At 41.2% G+C, this 22,420-nt stretch overlaps 1 protein-coding gene across 1 annotated transcript in view; it reads left to right on the top strand.

The window, feature by feature from the left end:
• The first annotated feature begins 17,262 nt into the window (after positions 1-17,262).
• Positions 17,263-22,420, top strand: part of DTNA (dystrobrevin alpha) — an 84,186-nt gene continuing 79,028 nt past the window's right edge. The window contains exons 1-2 of the mRNA XM_054394660.1: positions 17,263-17,329; positions 19,909-19,989. Of these exons, the coding sequence (XP_054250635.1) occupies positions 17,263-17,329; positions 19,909-19,989 (148 nt within the window). The remainder of the gene's footprint in view (positions 17,330-19,908; positions 19,990-22,420) is intronic.

Here is a 22,420-nt window from a genome sequence, read left to right as displayed (position 1 = left end):
GAATTTTCTAGGGTTTTTTAACAGCACAGTCAAATGAAGAAATTGTATTTATTTATTTATTTTCCTTGGGGAAAAAAAACCTGAATTTCCAATTTGGGGGGCAAATTCAATAGCAATTGTAACACCAAAATGAAGCTAATCAGATTATGTCTGTATGTTCACACATGGTTTTTTAGATGGAGCAAGTCCTTGCAGTGTGTTTCAAAATAAGGAGTCACACATGCTTTTGGGAATATGTTTAAACATGAAAAATATGCTTTAATGGGATTATTTTAAAGAAGTTTACATTTGAAAACATTTAAGCTTAACAAAAGTAATATTGTGCAATTTCCTATTCAAAAAAATGTTATGGTCCTAAATAGCAACACAAATGGATTTTTCCCCCCCCCAATATCTAATAGATGGACTATTTAAAATTAGACTTTATCCCCTGTATTAGTTTCCTGACATGTTTTCCATCATCAGGCTTTAGGGAATGCACTTAAGCACTGAGCTCTTGCAAGTATGATGATTTTTAATCTTTATCAAGTAACCAGTTAGATGTCACTGACTTTAAGGCATTCAAGCCTCTCTTCAGATGTTGCTAGGTATTTTGTCATAGAATCATAGAATCAGGGTTGGAAGGGACCACAAGGATCATCTAGTTCCAACCCCTCTGCCATGGGCAGGGACACCTCACACTAGAGCTTGTGTCCATTAGAGCTTGTGTCTCTCTAGGCAGATGGGTATGCTGCAACATTATCATACCAAAACCACCAGGCTGTGACACGTGGGAAGGGTAGAAAATGTATCAGGTAGGTGCAGAAATAGATCTTGCCATTCAGAAGTAGGTTTTGAATAGCAGAACATCTCTGACCCTTAAGATTATTATAAAATATCCTTCCGGAAGCCAACTCAGAATTTAGCCAGGCTATTCAGTTCCCATTTGTCTCTATGAAGCCTAAGAAAGAAGAATTTTAATCACCAGTCCACCAGTGCAATTACTATTAGCTTAGAAAATTTTCCTCAGTTCAGGGTGTGACCTAGCAGTAGAGAAGGCAGCCACGGGTCTGAAATTAGCAAGAAAAGGTGCAGGAAGTGATTTGGTTCCCTTCTGCTCTGCTTACATCTCTCTTTTGAATTCTGACCAAAACTCAGGATGAGAAAAGCTGCAACTGTAAGCATAGTTGCACAAGGACAACGTTCCAAAGATCTCAACAGTTTGTGAAAAAGAAATAATTACATTTTCTATTTCCCCCAAATGCCCTGCCCCTGTCTCTAAAAAGAAAAATTTTATCTGTAAATTGGAATTTCTAATAGAAATAAAATAGTCTACACAGCATATTTTACATTAAGTGCTGCCAGATGAGAGAATGTGTCTTCATAATGGTATTTTTGATCTTGAGTTAACTGTTGACATTAATATTGCACAATTGCTGCTGTTGGAAGGGGATGGTAAAGATCTGAAGTCCCATTCTACTGATCTTTCAGGGAGGTAATACCTGGGCTGCAAGTGTAGTCATTCTACCTGGGAAAACACTAATCCATCTTCCACTGCAGCTGATCAGAGATGAACAGAAAGGTCCCACTGGTGTGCTGGGGGCAGGACAGACCATGACTCTGCTGTTTTCAACGTACTCCATTTGGCTTTTGCAGCTCCTTGCAAAGGGCAGGACCATGTGAGCTGCTGCTAATTAGAGTCCTGTCCCTTTAAGTTCCTGTTGTATCAGAGGAAAAATAGGTATGCAAAAACACCTGCAGGCCAGGAAGAAAAGTTGCCTGCATTTTAAGATAACTTTCCCTACCATGAGTTATTGCATAAAAATAGGCAGTGTTTTAAACCTCTCTTTTCTGAGAGCGTCCCATGCAGTCTCTGTCCCTTTTCAATCCTCTCTTTTCTGGGAGTGTCCCATGCAGTCTCTGTGCCTTTTCCTCCTCTCTTTTCTGGGAGTGTCCCATGCAGTCTCTGTGCCTTTTCCTCCTCTCTTTTCTGGGAGTGTCCCATGCAGCCTCTGTCCCTTTTCAATCCTCTCTTTTCTGGGAGTGTCCCATGCAGTCTCTGTGCCTTTTCCTCCTCTCTTTTCTACAGTCACTGTTTGCTAGTTACACTTTTCCCATCAAAATTCTGGACAGCTAAGGGATAGATTACTTTCACTGGAATCAGTGACTGAAATTATTGCATCAAGATCATTAGGTTAATTTCCTGTCTTTGTAAACCAGCATGTAGTTTTAAATCTAAAATTATCTAAAGTGGATAAAGATGTGGGGAGAGTGAACTGATATAATGATGCATAAAATCTCCCATCAGCAAGTATTTCACATCTGCCACTTAAGGATGAACAAGATCATATCATTTAGAACAAACACCACCTTTTAAATGGAGCATCTTACTGTAATTAGAGACCAGGACTTGATCTACACACTGCTGTCATCCCTTGCTTATCAGTTCTTATTTCTGAAATTGCTGTTCTGTTGTCTGGACACCCCCTGGATTGTGAGTGTGTTCACATTAAGATTTAACCTTGCAGCATTCTAATTTTAAAACTGCAACAACACAAAGTAGGCAAACATACAGACTAGACTCTTTCAAAACATCACAGAATCATTCAGGTTGGAAGAGACCTTTAAGATCATCAAGTCTGGCTGTTAACCCAGCACTGTCAGGTCACCACTAAACAGGTCCCTCAGCACTGTATTTATTTTTATTGCATAGCTTGATTTTTTTAATTTTTTTTTTTCTGCAGGGCAGGGAGAGAATGAGAACTCTTCCTTTGGAAAGGACAGGCAGCTAATAGGCATCTTACAATATATCCAGAAAGAGAGGTATCCTAAATCACAGGTTGTGTTTGAAAACAAACCATTATGGCTAAAATTAAATGTCAGGAAAATCCTGGTAACACTGACTTCATTGTCACTGAAGTGAGTGAAAGCCTTCCCTTTGGTTTAAGGGGAACTGGAATTAAACTCTGAACGTTATATAGAAGATTAAGAGCTCTTACTTCTTTGCACACGTGGTCATGCATACCCTTTCTCCTCTCTTTTCTGCTCTTAATTGTGTTGTGCTGGAGAAGAGCCCCTGGAAAGTTCACAACCTTTAGGAAGGCTGGGCTGCCAGCAGGGAAGCAGCATCAATGGATGCAAGCCAGGCATGGCTGCCCATGTCAGCCAGTGCCTTTAGCTCCCAAACAAGAGGATACTCCACTTGACAGGGCTGCAACAACCACAAAAAAACCCAGCTCCACGTAGATTTCAACAGGCTTCAACTCCCAGTGTTAAAAGGAGGAATTTTAGACGTGTTTACTGAGGGTTTTGAATTCAGTGCAGGACAGGCTCCGTGAGAAGGTGGGCATGCAGCACTTGTGAAACTTAAAACAGTGTCTTGGTTATCAACCTAAGGGAGTAAGTCTACAGCCAGCTAAGTCAAAGTAAATGGATTCTATCTTATAAAGCTGTTTCCACAGGCAGGTATCAGTTTTGTCCTTTCTCTGTCTGGCAGAAGTCTAAGGAACAGGGACCGGTGTCAGGTCTGTCTTTGTAGGTGGTGATCCCGAGGGAGAGAACCTGGGGACTTGCAAGCAAGGAGTGCATCTTACAGTGGGCAGCCTTAAGGGAGGAGCAGGGCTTTTAGCAGGATGCCATGTTTTCACACTAAAGTTTGCAGTGTTTGTTCCAGCCAAGAGAAATTTGCCACAATATTTTGCTCCAGTGCTCATGGTAACTCTGGCCAGCAGCCCTCAAACGCAAATCTCCTTAAGTGTCTGCTCTTCATCCTTCACAGCAAAACGTTGGCCCAGCTCCTGAAAAAACCTAAAACCTTTCTTTTAAAGTACAAACATTTACTTTCCCACACGATTACCTGTCTGGAATACAAGAGAACTGTTCGCTGAGAGCAAAAGATAAAAAAGACATTTTTATTTCTAAGCCACCCTGTAAAAAGGATGAGAAGTGTATGCCAAAGTCTTTTTTTTTTTCCAAATCTCTAATTTTTTCCCTGTAAATATCAGCATAAACTGATGCACATACTGAAGTTTGTGTTTGTTGCAGGTAGATCCATGAGTTCAAGAGCAAATAAAGCAGCTTTGTAGCAGGACAGAGACAGTCCAGATGATGTATTTTGCCTGGAAGGATAGGAAATCGGTATAGAAATCTTTTCTGTGGATAAGGATATAGTCTAAAAGATGATTCTGAGTAGCTGTTGCCTGTGGAAAGCTCTAAATGTTTAATTTTAAAAGGTTTTCTATCCCACATACACTCAGATGTTAACCTGTTTTGCAGGCAGTGTTTGCAATACTAGGGAAACAAATATAAACCGAACTCGCTTTTATCCTGATGTAATCGGATGTGTGCAGATGTGATCTTGATTTGTGTTTGGTGTGCATGAGCAGAATGGAAATATCTTTTCTCTGGACATTTGAGAGAGTACTGGATTTGGAGGGGTTTTTTTCCTAATCCTTTGCCATATCTAAAATATGCAGCCAGGAGAAAGATTATGTGTGTCTTTTTGATGCTGGCAAATGCATTTTCAAGTGTGATAAGATGCCTCTTTTTAAAATAAGAAGTGTTTGTACCTAGGTTTTCTGCTGAAATTTTAGAGGTGAACAGAAACCATTCACATACGAAGGATTTGGTGCTCAGTATTCTTCCTCTGCAGAGCAGCTCACGTAAAACTGTTCCAGGATCTGAGTTTTTGGCACCACTCAAGAATTCATCTGATGTCATGAACTGTTGCTGGCAGATTCAGCAGCTTCCAGGGGCTTAAAAATGTTGATTCTCCAACTCTCTCTTTCTTAAGTGCATTAATTTATCATTTTTATGTGTGTGTGTTTCTATAGTTTCAGAAATTTATAAATCTTACAAATTCTAAAACCCTTTAATGATTTCTGGTGTCCTCCTCAAGTCAGTGACACCATTTCAGTCAGAACAATTTCAGGAGGTCTTTCTGTAATGATCTGCTGCAATGTAGCTATTTGTGTCTCCACCTTGAGTATTTTTCTTGCATAGCCAACATGATTATCAGAAGTGCATATTGGTTTTCTTTCTAATGCAAGATCTTAGATGAAAATAAAGTTTGAAGGGATCCTGTTAGTGGGGTTTTTGCTCTCATTATCTTGACCTTATTAATTCTGCAGGTTATTTATAGCTGCATGTCTGCCATGGTGAAACCTTTGTGGACAGACTGACTCTATCAGAATCTGTGTACTTGAAAAAATTCCTGAGTTTTTTCTGCTTTAGAGTAGGAACTGCTCCAGCCTGGCTTCTCATGGACCAGGATCTTGCTCCAGCCTGGCTGTTCGTGGACCCTTCTGGGCTTCTGCTGTGGGAAGCCCTGCTGATGTAGCCATCTCACCTGACTGACATACAAATACTACCTCAGAAGTGCTACCCTGTAGTGTTTTTCTGCCTCACTCGAATCTCTGATGCTGTGCATTAGATGGTACAACTGTGAACAGCCTGTTGCTGATACAGTGAGGAATGACTGGCACTTGATACAAACAAATCTTATGGTATCGGAGATTGCCAGTGGAAATCCTTCAGTGCCTCTTCTCAGCTGCGTAAAAATGAGGTGCATGCAAGAGAACACCACCAAATAGCCTTTCTTTGCCAAACAGTTCAACATTTCACAGCATACAGGTCTGTTCCAAGCAAAGGCATTTGTCCTTTTTGTCTGCTCTACAAAATAGGGTCGAGTGGTAAAATAGTAAGTAAAATAAAAATAAGTAAAATAGAATTGTAACCAGCTTGAGGGAAAAAAAAAAAAAGCCTCTCTGGCTTTTTCAAGTCCCCTTTTCAACTCATTTGTGTTGTAAACCCACACTTCCACAGGCTTGCTTAGAACCAGGCCTGCAGCTAAATATTTACCCGACAGATTTTGTTAAATCATGTTCAGTGCCTCTGGAAATGAATTCACACCTCTAATGCCTAAGTACCCTTTGCCTCTGGCCATCTCTAGTGAAATGCAGGTATTAGAAGAGATGAAATAGAGTTGAGATAACTGATAAGCTGAGTCAATAAGCAGTGGATTGAGAGGACAGAGTGATCCTTTGTCTCTCCAGAGTTTAGAAATGGAAATTTTTGGAATTGACTGGGTTATTTCAGGTCCTTCAGATGATCCTTCAGGGAAGGATTTTCAGTTGTGTTGTCAGGCTTCATGCGCTCTCCAGGTCATCTCTAGCACTTTCCAAGTTGGATCTCCTGGGGAGAAAGCAGTGGGCATGTGGAGGTGCCACCACCCACTGCACCAGTGGGACATGAGGAGGAAAGGAAAGTTCTTCTGTGGGAAATCATCAATACCCACTGACAGCCCACACAGTTGGGCTTACAGCTGGAGCATGGGCATTGTCTTCTTGGAAGTGCCTTGGTCAGGAATCAAAGAAGCAGTCAGCTGTGTGTTCACTGAGCAGCCTCACTGAAGTCCATGGCAGAGTAAAAATTATCCTGCACACCTGAAAATGGGAGACTTACACCATGTAAAGCATCCATTTTCTGTTAGAGCTTTATATAAGTGGCTGTCTTGTTCCCAATGTATATAGGTATAGTATATAGGATAGGCCTCAGCAGAAAGAGAAGGGAAATGAGATCTTAGCAAATTAGTTTGAGGAAGCTTAGTCTTTGTGGAATGTGGCAGAAGCACCTACAGTCTTATGGTGCCGAGTGGCTGTGTCTCAGCTGCTTTGGCACTCCTTGGAACCTGTTGTTATTGTTACAAAAGTCATTTTCCCACAGAGGTTGATGTGTTCTGTGCATCCTAGGGCAGTGCTGGAGTTAGGAGGATGTCTTCTCTCTCAGCTGCCCTTAGATGAGTGTTTCTGAGAGGCTGTCTGCTTCACTTTACATGAACAAAACCCTCTGTTAACAACCGTTTGGGGATGTCGAAGCAGATCAGGAGTCTTTACAACCCTAGCTGCCAGTTGGATTAGCTGTGCTGCTTCTGGGCTTTCCTGTGCTCCCCTTGGCTTTCTTCAAGTTCCTTCCTCACTATGGTGATCCAAGGTAGAAAGGTAGATTCAAGACACTGAATGAAAGTCTGCTTGCAAGCATAATTCTACCAGCTGAAACATTTATGCTGCGTTGGAAGGATTTTTATAACCAAAATGTTCTTTCACAATGTATTTAATACTGGTTTATCTAAAAAAATGTTCTTCTTCAAGCATATTTTGCATAAACAGCAGTAGCTCGAGTTTAGCAGGGTCCAAAGTGCATGTCTGAGAGGGAAGAACAGGATCAGTGCCTGGTGTGCAGCAGCCTGTTTCTGCTGTGTGTGTTTACAAACATCACCAGCCATTATCTTTGCATTCAATATTTCAAGCATTAGCTTTCTCTGCTGGCTTAGCCTGGGAGACTATTTGCTACATAATGATGGCTGTATTTCATTTGCTTCTGTGCACTATTGTAATAATTATCCTGCCTAATAAAATAATGTCAGATTTTAATTAGGTTAAAAGTAATTTGGGATATTAAGGTTTTTATTTGAGAAAATAAACTAGCCAATAGTGCATATCAAGCTGTCCATTTCTTTTTGTTTGCATTTGCTTTCATTTCCTGTCAGCCTTTACTTGTTGAAATAAGGGAGTGGGTTTTGGGTTTTTTTTTTGTTTGGTGGGGGGTTTTTGTTTGTTTGTTTGGTAGTTTGTTTGTTTGGTGTTTTTTTTGTTTGGTGTTTTTTGTTTGGGTTTTTTTGTTTGGTGGTTTGTTTGGGTTGGTTTTTTTTGTTTGCTTGGGGTTTTGTTTGGTGGTTTGGTGGTTTTTGGTTTGGTGTTTTTTTTTTGTTTGGGTTTTTTTTTGTTGTTGTTTTTTGTTTTGTTTGTTTGTTTGGGTTTTTTGTTTGTTTGTTTGTTTGTTTTGTTTTGTGTGGGATTTTTTTCTTTTAATTGTTTTTAAGTTATTGCAGCCCTTCACAGCCTTACCTCTATCACTTTGATGTTGTAGTGAGGACATAAGATGTCTGGCTTACTATTTATTAAATGGGTAGCTTTGCAAAAATTCCTGTTCCTAGTAAATAGCTGCACCTTATTAATCACTGAAATGAATTAAATAGGCTGATGTGAAAGGGTATGGTAATGTTACATGAGAGCAGCCCAGCAAGGGGAGGCCTGCATTTGCTGGGAGGCAAAGATGGAATACATTTGCATCAAAGACACTTCTGTAACAGAAGAGCTTATGCTAGCCTTCTGGGGTGGGATACTGGAGGAATAAGCAATGATGTGGGATCTGACATAAAATGCAGTTTGCTTCACAGTTCACTTTTATAAGTGTCCCGGACAGCATCTCAACATGCACCCAAGTAATGAAGAGAAGGATGAAATGGGGAAAAATCCTTCTGTTTCTTATACCCTTCTCCTTAATTCTGTAACTTCTTTTGCTTTCCAAGTGACACTCTGTAAGCTTCCACATCACATGTGGAGGAGGTATGTTCTCTGTTAGGCAGATCTCTGCACGTGACTAGAGCTTATCTTGTGTGTGGGGAAACTCTGACTCCTTGAAGTGCTAGTTCCAAGAACATTGCCTTTCATATCCACTGTTTGCAGGCTGTTCTTTTTTGTTAGGTGTTTGTTAAGAACTAAATAGAAGCCCTTTGAGCCCAGTTCAGCAGTCCTTTCCTCTTCAGCTAAGTAGTTGATTGGCATCAATGGGCTTTGAGTCCAGTCTGTGTGTAAAGGACAGATTGAGGAAAGCTTTTGTTGAATTGGAGCCCATCTGAGTTTGCCTTTCATATTAGAAGACTCAGAAATGTTCGTATTTATTTGCCTGTAATTTCTCACCACTTACATTTTAAGCAAATTTAGATACCTCATTGCTTGGATTTTTTTTTATCCTGCTGTTTCTTCTGTTATCACATAGTGCTGCCAGCCTACCTGTTCTGTTTCTGTTGGGTTTGACTGTGTTGCTGTACTGCTTGTGTGGTTGTCCATGGGTGTGCAGGCAGGCAGGTGTGGAACATGAGCATGCAGACACTGACTCTAACCATTCTGCCTTTGGAGTAGTTAATATCTTGAGTATCTTGAGGGACTGAGCTGCTGTAGCTAAGGTTGCCAAATGAAATCAACCATGCATGTGGAACTTGTTTTCCCACCACAAACTCAGAGACTTGTGTCCTTCAGTGTGATGTGGTACTTCAAAACAGAATTAAAAGGAACACGTTGGCATCTGCCTTAAAAGAATCCTCAGCTGAAAACAGCCACTGAAACAATCCAGTTGTATTGCATTTATCCAGTCAGGATCCTCAGGCTGCTCTCAGAAGGGATATGGCCAGGTAAAATAAGAGTAAATCTCCCATTTCATTATTCCCAGACAACAGATAATTGCTAAAAATGCCTTCTTCAGCTATTAATTAGATCAGCCTGTAGGCTGCTCTTACTTGCATTAAGGATCTGATTTCTCTCTGCATGAGATTCATACAGACTCAGTAATCAAAGCTCTTTTTTTTGTGTCTCAGAAGGTATACTTAACCAAATATGCTCATAAACTTGTTCATTCCCATCCTAGTGCTGTTCTCTGTCCTAGAGCCTGCTCTCACTGAACTTCCAGACAGATTAACAGCTACCACTACAAAAGGATTTATGTGAGCAATTTAATCAGTGCCTCATCATTCTTAATTGATTTTTCCACCTTTCCCCCAGTTAGATTTGGAGATACTTGGATTTCCATTGGAATGGCTTTCAAGATTCTTTTTTTTTTTTTTTTTATAGCTGTGTTGTGTAGATACAATTCAGACTCTGTTTTCATGAATTTAGTTGTTATAACATTTCAGAAAATTAAAAAGTGACAAAGTTTAAATTCTTCTGGGTTGTCAGTTGAATAGTGGAAGTTTTTTTTTTTCTTAGCTGATAAGAATTTTTTTAGCTTCTCTCAATCAATGACTGTCCAATTAATTGTTTGGATGCTGAAACTTTTGATCAGGTAAGGTTACAGAAGCCAACAGCCTCTCTGTTAAATAATTTGCCTACACAACAGTACTTAATTTTAGTGAAAGATTTTCACAGTAAACAACAAAAGGAGCTCAATAATTTCAACTGCCTGGGAATGTATCTTCTCCCACAGCTACCATTTGGTTTATTTAGTTGTTTTTATAATTCTAAGGAGATGAAAGTACCTACTGTCCTACAGCAAATAACCATCAAATCCCTATTTACAAAAACTGACAACTTGTATTACTAAAATTGGCAGAAGCCAGGAAATGCTTCCCAACACAATTGTATCACTGACAGCTTACTCCAAATGAATTTGAGTTTAATTAGGGCAGCACAAGAAGAACTGAAAGATCCTTTTGACTAAGTAAGAGTTCAATTATATGTGAAATCCTACAACCTCCTTTGTGTCTCCACAATGGCAAATAAAAAGACCTGAGAGAAAAGGAGAGTACCAAAGTATCAGAGTATCAATTACCTGCTTCCTGTGATAACATCCTTACAACTTTTTATCCTTTGAGTTTCATTACCATTTTCCCTGTAAATTAGTCCCAACCAACTGAAAGAAGCAGAACTGCAAATTTGAGTGTTTAAGGGTGATCAATACTTTATTGATCTTGTATTTTCAGAAACAATAGTTTTTAAAACAGCATACATTGAAAGTAAAACAATGGTTTGGGTGAAATCCAGCTGCATGATGAGGGTGTGACAAAACACAGCAGCCAAGCAGATTTGACATTATATATGGTCACCTTTTGTCTCCAAGTTTTTGGGGTTTTCTTCTCTTGCTGTGTTTTGAGTGTAACAAAGGAGAAATTACTGTTAGCAGAGGTTATTTCTAAGTACCCCTCAGCTGAACTGAGGCTCTGAAACATTGTGCATGAGTGTACAGGAAATCAATATCTGCTTTATTTGTTTTAAAGCATTTAATAAAACTTAGACAAAATATAATTTTAACAAAGGCATTTGAACAGAGCTTGGAAAAGCTGTATTTAAATCTGTACCAGCCAACTAAAAATCAATCCCTGCTGTTTATCAGAACTGTTACCAGAAGTAATGGCAATGAAACACTGCAGAAGAGTTAAGATAGCCAAGATAGAAGTCAAAATAGAATTAAATTTATTAATTTTTGGTAATATTAAAATTACAAAATGTGACAAAAACAGGAGGCAGACTTGCTGAGGCTCATGTTGGAGATGAGCTTAGCAACAGCTTTTATTTTCCTTCTTCACTGTAAAAAGCTCATCTAGATAAAATACAAACATGCATTGTAAGTGCAATGCAATTATACCTAGCCTCAGGACAGAGCGTTGAACAATTCTATGATAGTGACAAAGATTAGTCCTGGAATGTAAAACTGAGAGAGACCTATTAGGGATCTGCTTCATTAAAAGATGTGGCAGAAGACATTCATAAGGTATCAATAAATCCATTAAGGGGAAGAGGGCTTTGAAACAGCCATTCATGAGTCTTGTTATTAACTTCAAGGATTGTTGAGGTTGGTGACTTTGCAAATACAGCTTTAGCTAGCACTCACTGTCCCTTTTAACTCTCTGTCCTCCAGTCCAAATTCACTTTGAAATAAGCAGCCTTCACTGTGCTCTAGTTGGCTGAGCAGCAGGGATGAATTTGGAGGAGAAGAAGAAAAATCTGTGGAAAATTTCCTCTCTCATATTGCTGCATAAACAGCACTCCAAACCTAGCTGTTAACTACAGCTTTTAAGCTCCTCATCAAGTCTCTGCAAGCTAGACCCTAGCAGGCTCTTTCATTTTAATAAATCAATGTTTCTAATGCTGGTAAATCCTGAAAAGAAACAACAGTTATGTGTGGAGGGCATTTGTATAGCACTGTCCTGAACAAAGGCAGACAAGAAGCCTGCCCAGCTGAAGAATGTTACTGTGGTCTGCTCAAAGCTGGGTTTAAATGTTGACCAACTGCAGAGAAAATAGCATCTGGTTTGTCAACAGCATGAAAAATAGCCACTGAGAAACCAGCAAAATTCTCTGTGTCCTAATGCTTCCAATTCCCAGAGATACCAAAGTGAATATCTAACATTTGACATTTTGTGGAAGAGAAAAAATAGCTGTTTGTATCAGGAGCTGGGGAGCTACAGACTGCTCAGAATAAAGGATACTCGAGCCTGGCTGATATTTTCTACCAAACAATGGTACTTTCCAGAGGGCATCTTGAGATATTTGCTGTTGGTTTCACCAGTCTGCTGGAGCAAAACTTCCAGCTAGGTGTTGCATACCACAGTGCTCCCAAACACTTCAGGGCTGCTGTGAGCACAGCTGGGGAAAGAAAAGTGTTTCTTTTTTCCCTCTGTGCCTCCTGCAGTGGAAAACCCAACTTCTGGCCTGAAATCAGGACTGTCAGGAATGTCACCAGTCAGGATTTGGATCCTCTCTTGTCAAATACACGTCTGTGTCACAGCCATCACATGGGACTTGATAAGTTTTTCGTGCCACAATTAATCAATTTCAGCAGAGGATTTTCCTCTCTGGTGTGCTTCCCTTCTCCCTGGGGCACTTATCTGTCATGGACCAATGGGATGGGGATGTCTGGAAGTGTTAGTGGGGTGGCTTTTCTCAGAGCCATCAAACTCTGTGTGTGTGTGAGGTAAGGAATTTTTGGCAGTATATGGATCTCTTCACAGGGGAGCTCCTTCTAGTGTGAGGTGTCCCTGCCCATGGCAGAGGGGTTGGAACTAGATGATCCTTGTGGTCCCTTCCAACCCTGACTGATTCTATGATTCTCCAGGTATAAAGGCAATTAGTTCCTTTGGTATATTTTTTTGGAGCTAATGATTTAATTCTGTCAGGCGTTGCTTTTACCATGCAGGGCTAGCTCAAGAAATGGAAATGCACTAATTACAAGAAGGATGGCATAAAACAAGGGTTAATAAAACCTGCTATTTACTCTTTAAATACTAACCCAAGAAAAACACTTGTGTGAAAGAAATTACTACAGCACTCCTAAATCAAAGCAGCCCAACAGCAAAGGAAAGCAAAATGAGGCATTTAGTTCTTACTTATCTACATTATTAGTTTATAAAATCTGGGAGGGAATATTCTATAAAGTATATGAAAGAAATAGACCAGCTATATGTCTGATGCATGATCAGCATGAAGATGGAATTGTGATCAGAAGGGATCAAATCAAACTAAATGGTTTCTTGCTTTACTATTTTCCTTCAAGCTCTACAAACGTCATCAAAGTTTTCAGCTTGAAACCCAGGTAGAAAAGAAACCTTCACAGTGTCTTTTTCAGAGGCTGGAAACCTTATGCTCAGAATGATTTCTGCTCTGGAATGGCTGTAATATATTGAAGCCTTAATACCTTGCTAATTGGTACCTTACTAATTAGCCCGTGACAAGAATTTTAATTAGCTGCACAGTAGGTGTTCTCCCTACCTACAGTGGAGGAGCTGTTTCCTGGGGAAAAAAAGTGAAGGGATAAAGATAGTGAAAGGATCAATGGAAGACAAATAAAATCTAATCCTTGCTATGGGAAGAATTTGCATTAATTAATATTTTTCAGAATTATGTCTCTGATAATTTATTCTGTTTTATAGAGTACATTAAAGTTCACTTTGTGAATTTCTCTTTTGGAACAAATTGTACTTTTTTTTCCCCCCCTGTGACTTGACAACGTGTTGTAAGCAAAATGAGAACTATTGGAACATGACTGCAGTCAGTTATTCTTGTGGCCAGCCACAAAGACTGAGTTGAGCACATCCCTGGCTTGGAGATGAGTCTCTGTAACCTGAGTTAAAGAGCTGAGCTGAGTACCTGTGAGCTGGATCCAGGTGAACAAGGCTGAAAAGGGAGATACTCAACATCCACAACCAATGGTGTTAGTTGAGCCTGGGCCATAGCACATTCTAGAGTTAACAGTGCATATGAAAAGCTTGGAAGATGCAGTTGAGTGCCTACCAGCTCAAAAATAACAATATTGATGGGCATCATCTCTTTTTTCTACTAGGAAAAGATGTGAAGGGTGTAGAGAATAAGTCTTACGACGAGTGGCTGAGGGAACTGGGGTTGTTTGGTCTGGAGAAGAGGAGGCTAAGGGGAGACCTCACTGCTCCCTACAACTCCCTGAAAGGAGGTTGTAGGGAGGTGGTGGAAGCCTCATCCCTGGAAGTTTTTAAGGATGTGGCTGGATGTGGCTCTGAGCAGCCTGATCTAGTGTGAGGTGTCCCTGCCCATGGCAGAGGGGTTGGAACTGGGTGATCTTTGAAGTCCCTTCCAACCCTAACAGTTCTGTGAGCGATGGTCTCTTCTCCCTAGTGTCAGGTGATGGAACGAGAGGAAGTGGCCTGAAGCTATGCCAGGAGAGGTTTGAGCTGGTTGTATACTGAGAGAGTGCTCAGGGTCTGGAACAGGCTGCCTAGGGAGGTGGTGGAGTCACTGTCCCTGGAGGTGTTCAAGAGATGTGTAGACATGGCACCTTGTGGCATGTTGTAGTGAGCATGGGGGTCTTAGATCGTCAAGTCCAAAGATCAACCATAGAGGTCTTTTCCAACTGAAACAATTCTGTGATTCTAAGATATCTCTCTTGAAAATATTGCCACTGCTAATGTTCTTCTCCTCTTAATAGCATATATCCTGTTGCAGGATATAATTGCATATATCCTGTCTAGGATTGTCACATGGGATGAAAGCTGTCACATGGGATGAAAGCTGTTTTAAAACCTGCACAGTACCTAGTGCAGTGAGAGTCTTAAAAACATAAATACAAAGTTTCTTCCCTCCCCAAGGAAGCCTGAGTTGTGTGTGTATAAATATAAAGTTATTTGTCAGGCCTGGTAATCCCCATAGGACCCAGCAGTGAAAAGGGTGATTGAGTTTCAGTAGATAAAGGGACGTTATGAGAAATGATGATCAGGTCCAGGGAACATTTTTATATAAGGAGATATAAACATCAGTAAAAGTTAAGGGGAGGATGAATTGCACAGAGGGGAAAAACAGCTAATGATTTTTACCCCACTGAAGGGACACATTAGGAATGGGCTCTCTGAAGGAAGAGGAGAAATTGCTGTACAGTTTACATTATTTGAGAAATATCTCTTTTTATTTAATTTTGATTGGGAAAATTATTCCACATGGTGCATGAGGTCACAGGTAAGCCACATTCCAGTGGATGCATTGTAGATATTTTAAGTCTAGGGAATATTTTTATCCAAGAGGCAGTATGAGGGAAGGGAAAATAAAGTCACACCCCTTTTGGTTTTGACAAAGGTTGCAACTCACACTGTGGCATTGTGACTCTAATATGAATGTTAGAGGACACTGGTGGAATGAAAACAGCAAATTAATACATGGGCAAAACAAATCTGTGAGATTTAAGTGTAAACTGTATCATGAAAGCAGAAGAAGATGGTGTAATCCTTGTGCCAAAATCAAAATAACCCAGCCTCAGGCAATTAATGTGAACTGCACATGGTCTGAAAATCACTTGCACGTTGTAGAATACCTCTGAGTACATCAGAAGCCAGAGAAAATTATGATGGCCTGCCATCCACTCTACAAATAATAAAAGTTAGTCTAAAACCGTATTTGTTCTGAAGTATTCACTGAAGTGCCCTGCCTGGTAAAAGATGCTGTCTTCTCAAAGGGCTTTATTAACCCACCTGTCCTGCCAGGTCTGCTCATTTGTCATGGCAAATTTGTCTCCTACTGTGCGTTCGATTAGAACCAGAAAGAGGTGGGGAGCTCAGGCTGAGGTCAGGGGGATTACCTCATTTTTCATCCTTTATGGGCAGAGATTTAAGGCTGATCCAGATACAAAAGGCATTAGCAGTTGCTATCTAATTAGGATGCAGGTTGGGCCTGGAGTATCTTGAGGTATATCTCGTCCTGCAGGCAGATGTGATCTTTCCTGGCACCTCTAAGTTAGCAAGACACCAGCTGCCTGCAGGTCAGAGGCTGTGTGGCCACTTCTGTAAAGCACTCCACTGGAAGCTGTTCCCTCTGCAGAAAGGTGGAATGTATTAGCTCACACTTAATGCCATGCTGCACACAGCTGTATCACTTCTGGCCAAATTAGAGGTGAATAAGGGTGAACTTGAATATCCCTGCAAACAGGCTGCAGCCATACCCTTCATTTGCTTCCTAGTGGGACTGCTGCTCCCATCACAAAATGTCCACATGGACAGCACTTTAGTGGAGCCTTTATCAGTTCTCTGTGAAGTGAATAGGCTGTTTGGAAAAGGCAGCTGTAATGTGCCACCACTTCTTTTGAACAGTGCCTTTTGGAAGGTAAACCCCCCACCTCCCCCCCCAAAATCAGACATCTCTTACATGGTAGCTTTGCTTTCTCCAAGAGATAAAAGGAAACTTTTTCTATCCTGAGTCCTTCAGCATCCAGTACTTTTATTCTTCCTGTTGTATACATCTCTGGGTTTGCTATGGGATATGGTGGAATATTTTGGATTGCAGGTCTCCACAGAACATCTCCCTTACATCCCAGGTGGTCCAATGTTGTTTTACACAGTCTAGTCAAGATAAGGATGTAGGTTACAATGCAGGTCAGAAGCCCTAACCAGACTTGGCAGGGAGGAAAGGATATTGGTTTGCTAGAATAATTACCCATAGGAAGTGGTGATACTGACACTGCCTTCTTTTTTTGAGTGCTGCTAAAGATGTTTATCTTCACTCTGAAGCCTTTAGTCTTTTATGGTTTGGCTGCTGACTGGAAGGAAGCTGTCTCTTCTCTGTGCTCTATCCAGCAGTAGTGCTCCTCAGAATGCTCTGATTTTTATATCTGAAAACTGAAGGAAAATATGTTCTTATGTCTGAGCCCTTTACTGGAACTCATTTAATCAGAGACATACTGTCTTGAATTTGAATAAATATTTGGAGTGTATTTGCTTGAATGAATAAGAGGGCATTATGTTGTGGAGTAGAGATTTAGTTGCTGTTGTGGTTTTTTTTGGTTTATTTTGTCTTTCCACCCAGAATTGTCTAGAAAGGCATTTTCTAAGCTATAAATTAATATCCAAATCTTTTATGATTTCTTCTCCCTTACATAATTTAAAGGGAAGATTCCTTATTTAAGAAAACCTAAAATGAATTTCAGAGCTTGTGTTATGTAAGTCAGTTAGTTACATCAAGCAGAAAAACTGAACATTGCCTTTGGGAGCGAGAGAGAGGGGGAAAACAAATGCTTGAAAGCAGAATCTGGGGAATGGAGGACAATTTGGGGACCAGCTCCTCCAAAAACCCTGCCATGGAGAGGCTGCCAAAAGGTCTGGGGTACAGGTGGAGCACCAGTCAACCTCACAGGTTCTCTAGGATTGATTATGGATACTTTTGTAGGTATGTTCAGTCTGGGCATAATGCTCAATGTTTTCACATGATTGTGTTTTCCAGAATGATTGAAGATTGTGGGAAAAGAGGAAATACCATGGCAGAGAGAAGGCAGCTGTTTGCAGAAATGCGTAAGTAATTCCTAGAAATGTTTCCCTCTGACAGCCCAAGCCAGTTGCAATGCAGTGTCAGTAAAATTTATGCAAGCTTTCCACTTTGAACAACTGATATCTCCATCCCACAAATGGTGCCATGTTGCGAGACAAAATCTACAGCAAAATGGGCTGATTTGACCAAATAGCAGGAGAGAGGGATTTCCTACATCAGATACTGTGTGATTATGTTATTTTAATCAGTAGCTTCTTCAGACGTTGCTGCAGTACAGAGGCAGCAATGAGAAGGGATAAAGATCTCCAAAAGACCACATCTTTTAGTGGGGGTCTCTGGATTGACTCCAGCTAGCTGCTAAGCACCCACACGACCACTTAATCCTCAACCATCCCCCAGTGGGATAGGAGAGGATGTAGGGAGAGCAAAAGCAAGAGAACTCATGGCTTGAGCTAAAGAGAGTTGATTGAGTGACAGGAAGAGAGAGGAAAAAAATGACAACGAAAGCAACAAGTGATGGAAAAGTGGTCACTCATCACCTCCCAAAAGCAGACTGCTGCCCAATTAGTCTCTGAGCAGTGTCCACCCTGGAAGGAACATCTTCCCACCTGTTTCTGTCCCTCCCCTAGTTTTATTGCTGAGCATGATGTTATATTGTATGGATTATCCTTTTGGCCAGGTAGGGTTATCTGTGCTGGCTGTGTCCTCTCCCAGCGCCAGCCAACTCTGCAAGTGTAGGAAACAGAAAGGCCTGGATGCTGTGCAAGGAATGTTCAGCAACAGCTAACACCTTGGTGTGTTGTCAACTCTTTTTTAGCCCCAAATCCAAAGCACAGCACCATGCAGGCTGCTATAAAGGAAGCAGTGAAATTACCTACTCCCAAAGTCATATCAGAATAGTACCACTCTCTGTGTGGGTAAATAGTAAAGATAAAAAGCATCATTATTGCCTACAACTTTGGTTATTTAGGATTAATGATGCAGTTTGGGAAGCTCAGTGAGCCTTCACTTTGGGCCTTTGCATCTTAGAGGCTGAAGTTTTACAAAGGAGCTACTTTTGTTAGAACAGTTGAGAAGGATAAAGTTGCATTTTACTCATCAACCCTATGGAAAAAAAGGGAAAACTTGCTGTTGCAAGCATTATCCTCCCCTTAACCAGTGAAGAAGTTTTCCAAAAGCTGTCATTGAGATACTAAAGGAGAAGAGAAAAGCCTGTGTAATTTCACCATGGACCTGATGTTAAGTACTTAAGGGAGCAGATCAGCTGGCAAAAGGAAGTAGCTGGGAATCCTGGGGAGGTGGTGTGGGAGAATCCAGTCAGGAAAACAGAAAGGTTTGGGGAGAGGGAAAGAGTATCATTCCCATTTTCATCCTGCAGGTCAGAGCCTGTTGGAAAAATTTGGGTCCAAATGATGACAGATTATTTAAAAATGTGTGGATGAAGGATGCCTACATGGTCATGGGGTACAGCAGTGCAGCTGAGTGTCCAATCTAGTAATGTCAAGAGGAAAGCATTCAGGAAGCATGCCTAAAATCAGAATAGGTCCATTTCCTCCTCTACTTCTCTTACAGCCTGATTGGACCTTGTTTGGAAGTGTTTCATGTGGACAATTCCTTAAGACCCTCTGGTTTCTGTAACTTGGTACCTTACTCAAATGAATAGGACAGGGGTTGGTCCTGTTGCAGGGCTAACCACAGTGAAGCAGCAAATACATAAAAACTGAACTGACTGTGTTTCCATGAAATGTGTGGTAAAATTAATAATCAGTCTTGTAATTCATAGACCATGTTGTAGCTGTGAGGTAACAACTCTTTGAATAAGACAGAGCAGCCAAGGAGTAGAAAGATTTAAATCACCACCTCCTCACCTGGGAAATGTTATGAGTGATACACAACAGAAGGAGACCTAAAGACTCTGTGCCAGATTCTGTTGCCATCCTGGTCCTTCTTCACTACTCTCACGTGTGGAATAGCTACCAGACAGTTCATACCCCTCTCTTAGCCAGCTGCTTTGGAAATGCCACATCTTTAAGTTGAAGCAGTCAGGTCCAAGATACGTGTGAAAAAGAGAGCTGACCCTCTGAGGTCCCCATTGCAGTGAACACCCCCACAAAACAGAGAAAAGCCTCACAGCCTGTGCATTATTTTAGCCCCCTTTGCAGACTGCTATCAGTCTTTTCATTACAGCATGATACTGTTTCTAATTTGGTTTGCTGGCAATACCTTGCTCTGATCTAGCATGTCAGCCAGAGATTTATGTGCTTTGTTGTTAAATATTAAAATTAGATGGAGGTTTTCCCTGCTGTTGGAGCCTGGCCAGTGTGTCTTTTAGCCTGCAGCTTGACCAGATTGTTCTTCAAAGTGACAGACACAGTGGGCTGACTATTCCTTGCCTTCCTGTATGAAAGTCTTTTTAACGCTCTAGCTCCTGCCATTCTCCTTCTTTCTCCTCGCCCCTCTCTGCTCTCCCTGCGAAGCAGAGAGCCTTGAAAATTATTAAACAGTCAGGTCATGTGTCCTCTTTGTTCCTTGGCTTCCCTGCTACCAAAGACAGGGGCAGGTCATATTCCATACTGATGTCACTGTTGTTCTCTTCCACTAGGGGCTCAGGATCTGGATCGCATCCGTTTGTCCACCTACCGAACAGCCTGCAAGCTCAGATTTGTTCAGAAGAAATGCAACTGTAAGTGTGTCAGTGCTTCTTTCCTCTGCCTTTGTCACTGGCTTGTCCCTGCACTCCTCACCTGGCCTCCCCATCAGCTGCAAACCAGGACTGTTTGATCTGGCCTGGCGGAGGATTGCTAACCAGGGTGCCTGGGCAGGTTGTAAATGTTAACCTGTTTGCATAAGGAGCTTGTGTCAGACACGCCATAGTGATTCAGCCACAGAAAGCTGAGCTGTGCTGCAGGCCACAGCTTTAATTAATAAGCATGGTAATGACATTCTCCAGTTTTCTTGTGAAGTAGCATTTGTGGGTACCTGCAGCATCCTGCGTATTAAATGCTTTGATAGCAACTCCCTGAGAAGTGGAGGTTTCAGTCCTTGTCTATTTGGGGAGCAGCAAAGTCAGCCAGCCCCTTTTCTCTAGAGGGCCAGCTAGAGACACTTCTGAGAGGGTGAACCTGCTTGTAACCCCTACAGGTCTGTTTTCCTCCATCTAGACTTCATTCTTGAGACGTTTCCCACTTGGTTATTGACTTTTTAAACGTTTCTTCTAAGACTGAGGTTTTCTGCTGCCATTTCTATTTGCACAGCCATGTGCTGTGAAGGTTAAGGGGGGTAATACATATAAAAGCTGTAGTGGAGTGTATCCAGAATAGTTTGCCAGTACTTTGAGCAGTGGGATTTGGTTTATGCATTTTACCAGAGCTTTGCACACCAGCCTCACCCTAATCAGGGTAGCTCTTGTCAGCAATAGCAGTGTGGAGAGGACTTATGCAGAGAAAACAATTTTTGAAGTCTTTATGTCTAAGCTAGAGTGACAGCCTGGCCATGCTTGTGTTACACCCAGTGGTAAGTATGTTAAGGAATGCTCACTGCAGATGGGGATTAACCACCCTGGAGAGACTTCCTAGTTTGGGGGTTACAGCTATCTGTGTTACAGAAATGTTGAGCTTATACTCATACTGCAGGGGCCAAGCTGTGGTGGAAATGACTTTGCAGAGTATTTCTTGGGTTATTAGCTACAGAGCTGGGCATTCAGTCATTTCTGCAGCACATTTCTCATGCTTTTAATACATGTTTAGCTGAAGTATGAATTGCAGGATTAGCATTGCCATATTATAAGCAGGCTGCCAGGCACAAAACCCAGGAGGGTTTTAGCACCTGCCCAGCAGCTGGCTTCTCCCATTTAGGAGGAAATGCATTGAAAGACACTATTATGGTTCATTTGGTTGTTTATTTTTTTTTAATTTTATGTTTAAGAGGATGAAATTTTCACTTCATTTTCATGGTAATAGAATACAATAGTCTGAGGTGACAAAAGTATCCAATTAAGTTGTCAGTGATAGCAAAGTCATAACACTGATTGCTTTGATAACTGTACACGAAGCAAATGAAGCAATGTAAGGATGAAATCACCTCATTGCTGGCAGGCTAAAAATATGGGTTGTAAATCTTAACTTTGTTCCTCTTATTTACCAATTACAATCTGCTTTTGTGGAACTATTGCTGCTCTTCATAGAGAACCAGTACACATGCCCTTCAGTGTGCCAGCTTGTGCCGAGCAGTGCTTGCCTTCTGGTTGCTGTTGATAACCTAAGAGAAGTGATTTGCTGGTCTTATATCAAGACATAGACTGTATCAGCCTCTTCTGAAATAAAAAATAAAGGCAGAACTTAAAATGTCTTGCTAAGAATTAGGTTCAGTGCAGCTTGAGGATTAACTCCTGTTGCTGTGGAATAGACTGAACCACCCCATGGTCTTTTCACCACCAAGAAAAGGCTGAACCACTCCATGGTCTTTTCACCACCAAGAACAGTTTTCTTCTTGTTTCTGGTAGACCACTGCTCTCCCAGATGGCTTTCTCTTATTAGTGGGAAGTCATTCATCCATTCACCTGAAGTGATTTCAAGCAGTGGCTGTCTAAGACAGAGCTTCATAACATAGAGCCACTGAACTGGCAGTGCCCTGAATTGGTTAGTATCAGACCTCCAGCTCATGTCAGCTACTCTTTTTTTCCCCCTCCCCCAACAGAAATGGCCATTGTGCATTACCTCATAGTAAGTTCAGGAGGAAACTAAAAGGGACATGGGGTTAAAAAACCCCTCAAACATTTCTGCTGCATCTCAGCTCTTTCATTCTGTGGAGAATATAAAAAGGAAAAGCTCAAAGGCAGTTCTGCTCCCCTCCCAGTGCATAGCAACTCCTGTCACTCAAGCCACCCTTGTCTTCATTCCAGTGTGCTCTTCTGCCCTGCCCTGGCACACCGGCCCAGACTTGCCCCGAAAAAATTGCTTGGAGAGAGTATATTTAAGGGGTTCTTTTAAAGAGCTAATTTAATAAATTGCAGGGAGCTGCTCTTGGCTACACGCTGAAGCTGTATGAGGATGGAAGCAGAGAGGAGGAGCTTTGAGTGCCTGAAGTGGCTGTTCCAAGGAAAGCAGAACAGAGGT

Source organism: Indicator indicator, chromosome 31 (genome assembly GCF_027791375.1).
Source record: "Indicator indicator isolate 239-I01 chromosome 31, UM_Iind_1.1, whole genome shotgun sequence".
NCBI lineage: Eukaryota > Metazoa > Chordata > Aves > Piciformes > Indicatoridae > Indicator > Indicator indicator.
Note: the sequence above shows the minus strand (reverse complement) of the source record. Positions and strands in the feature narration are given on the sequence as shown.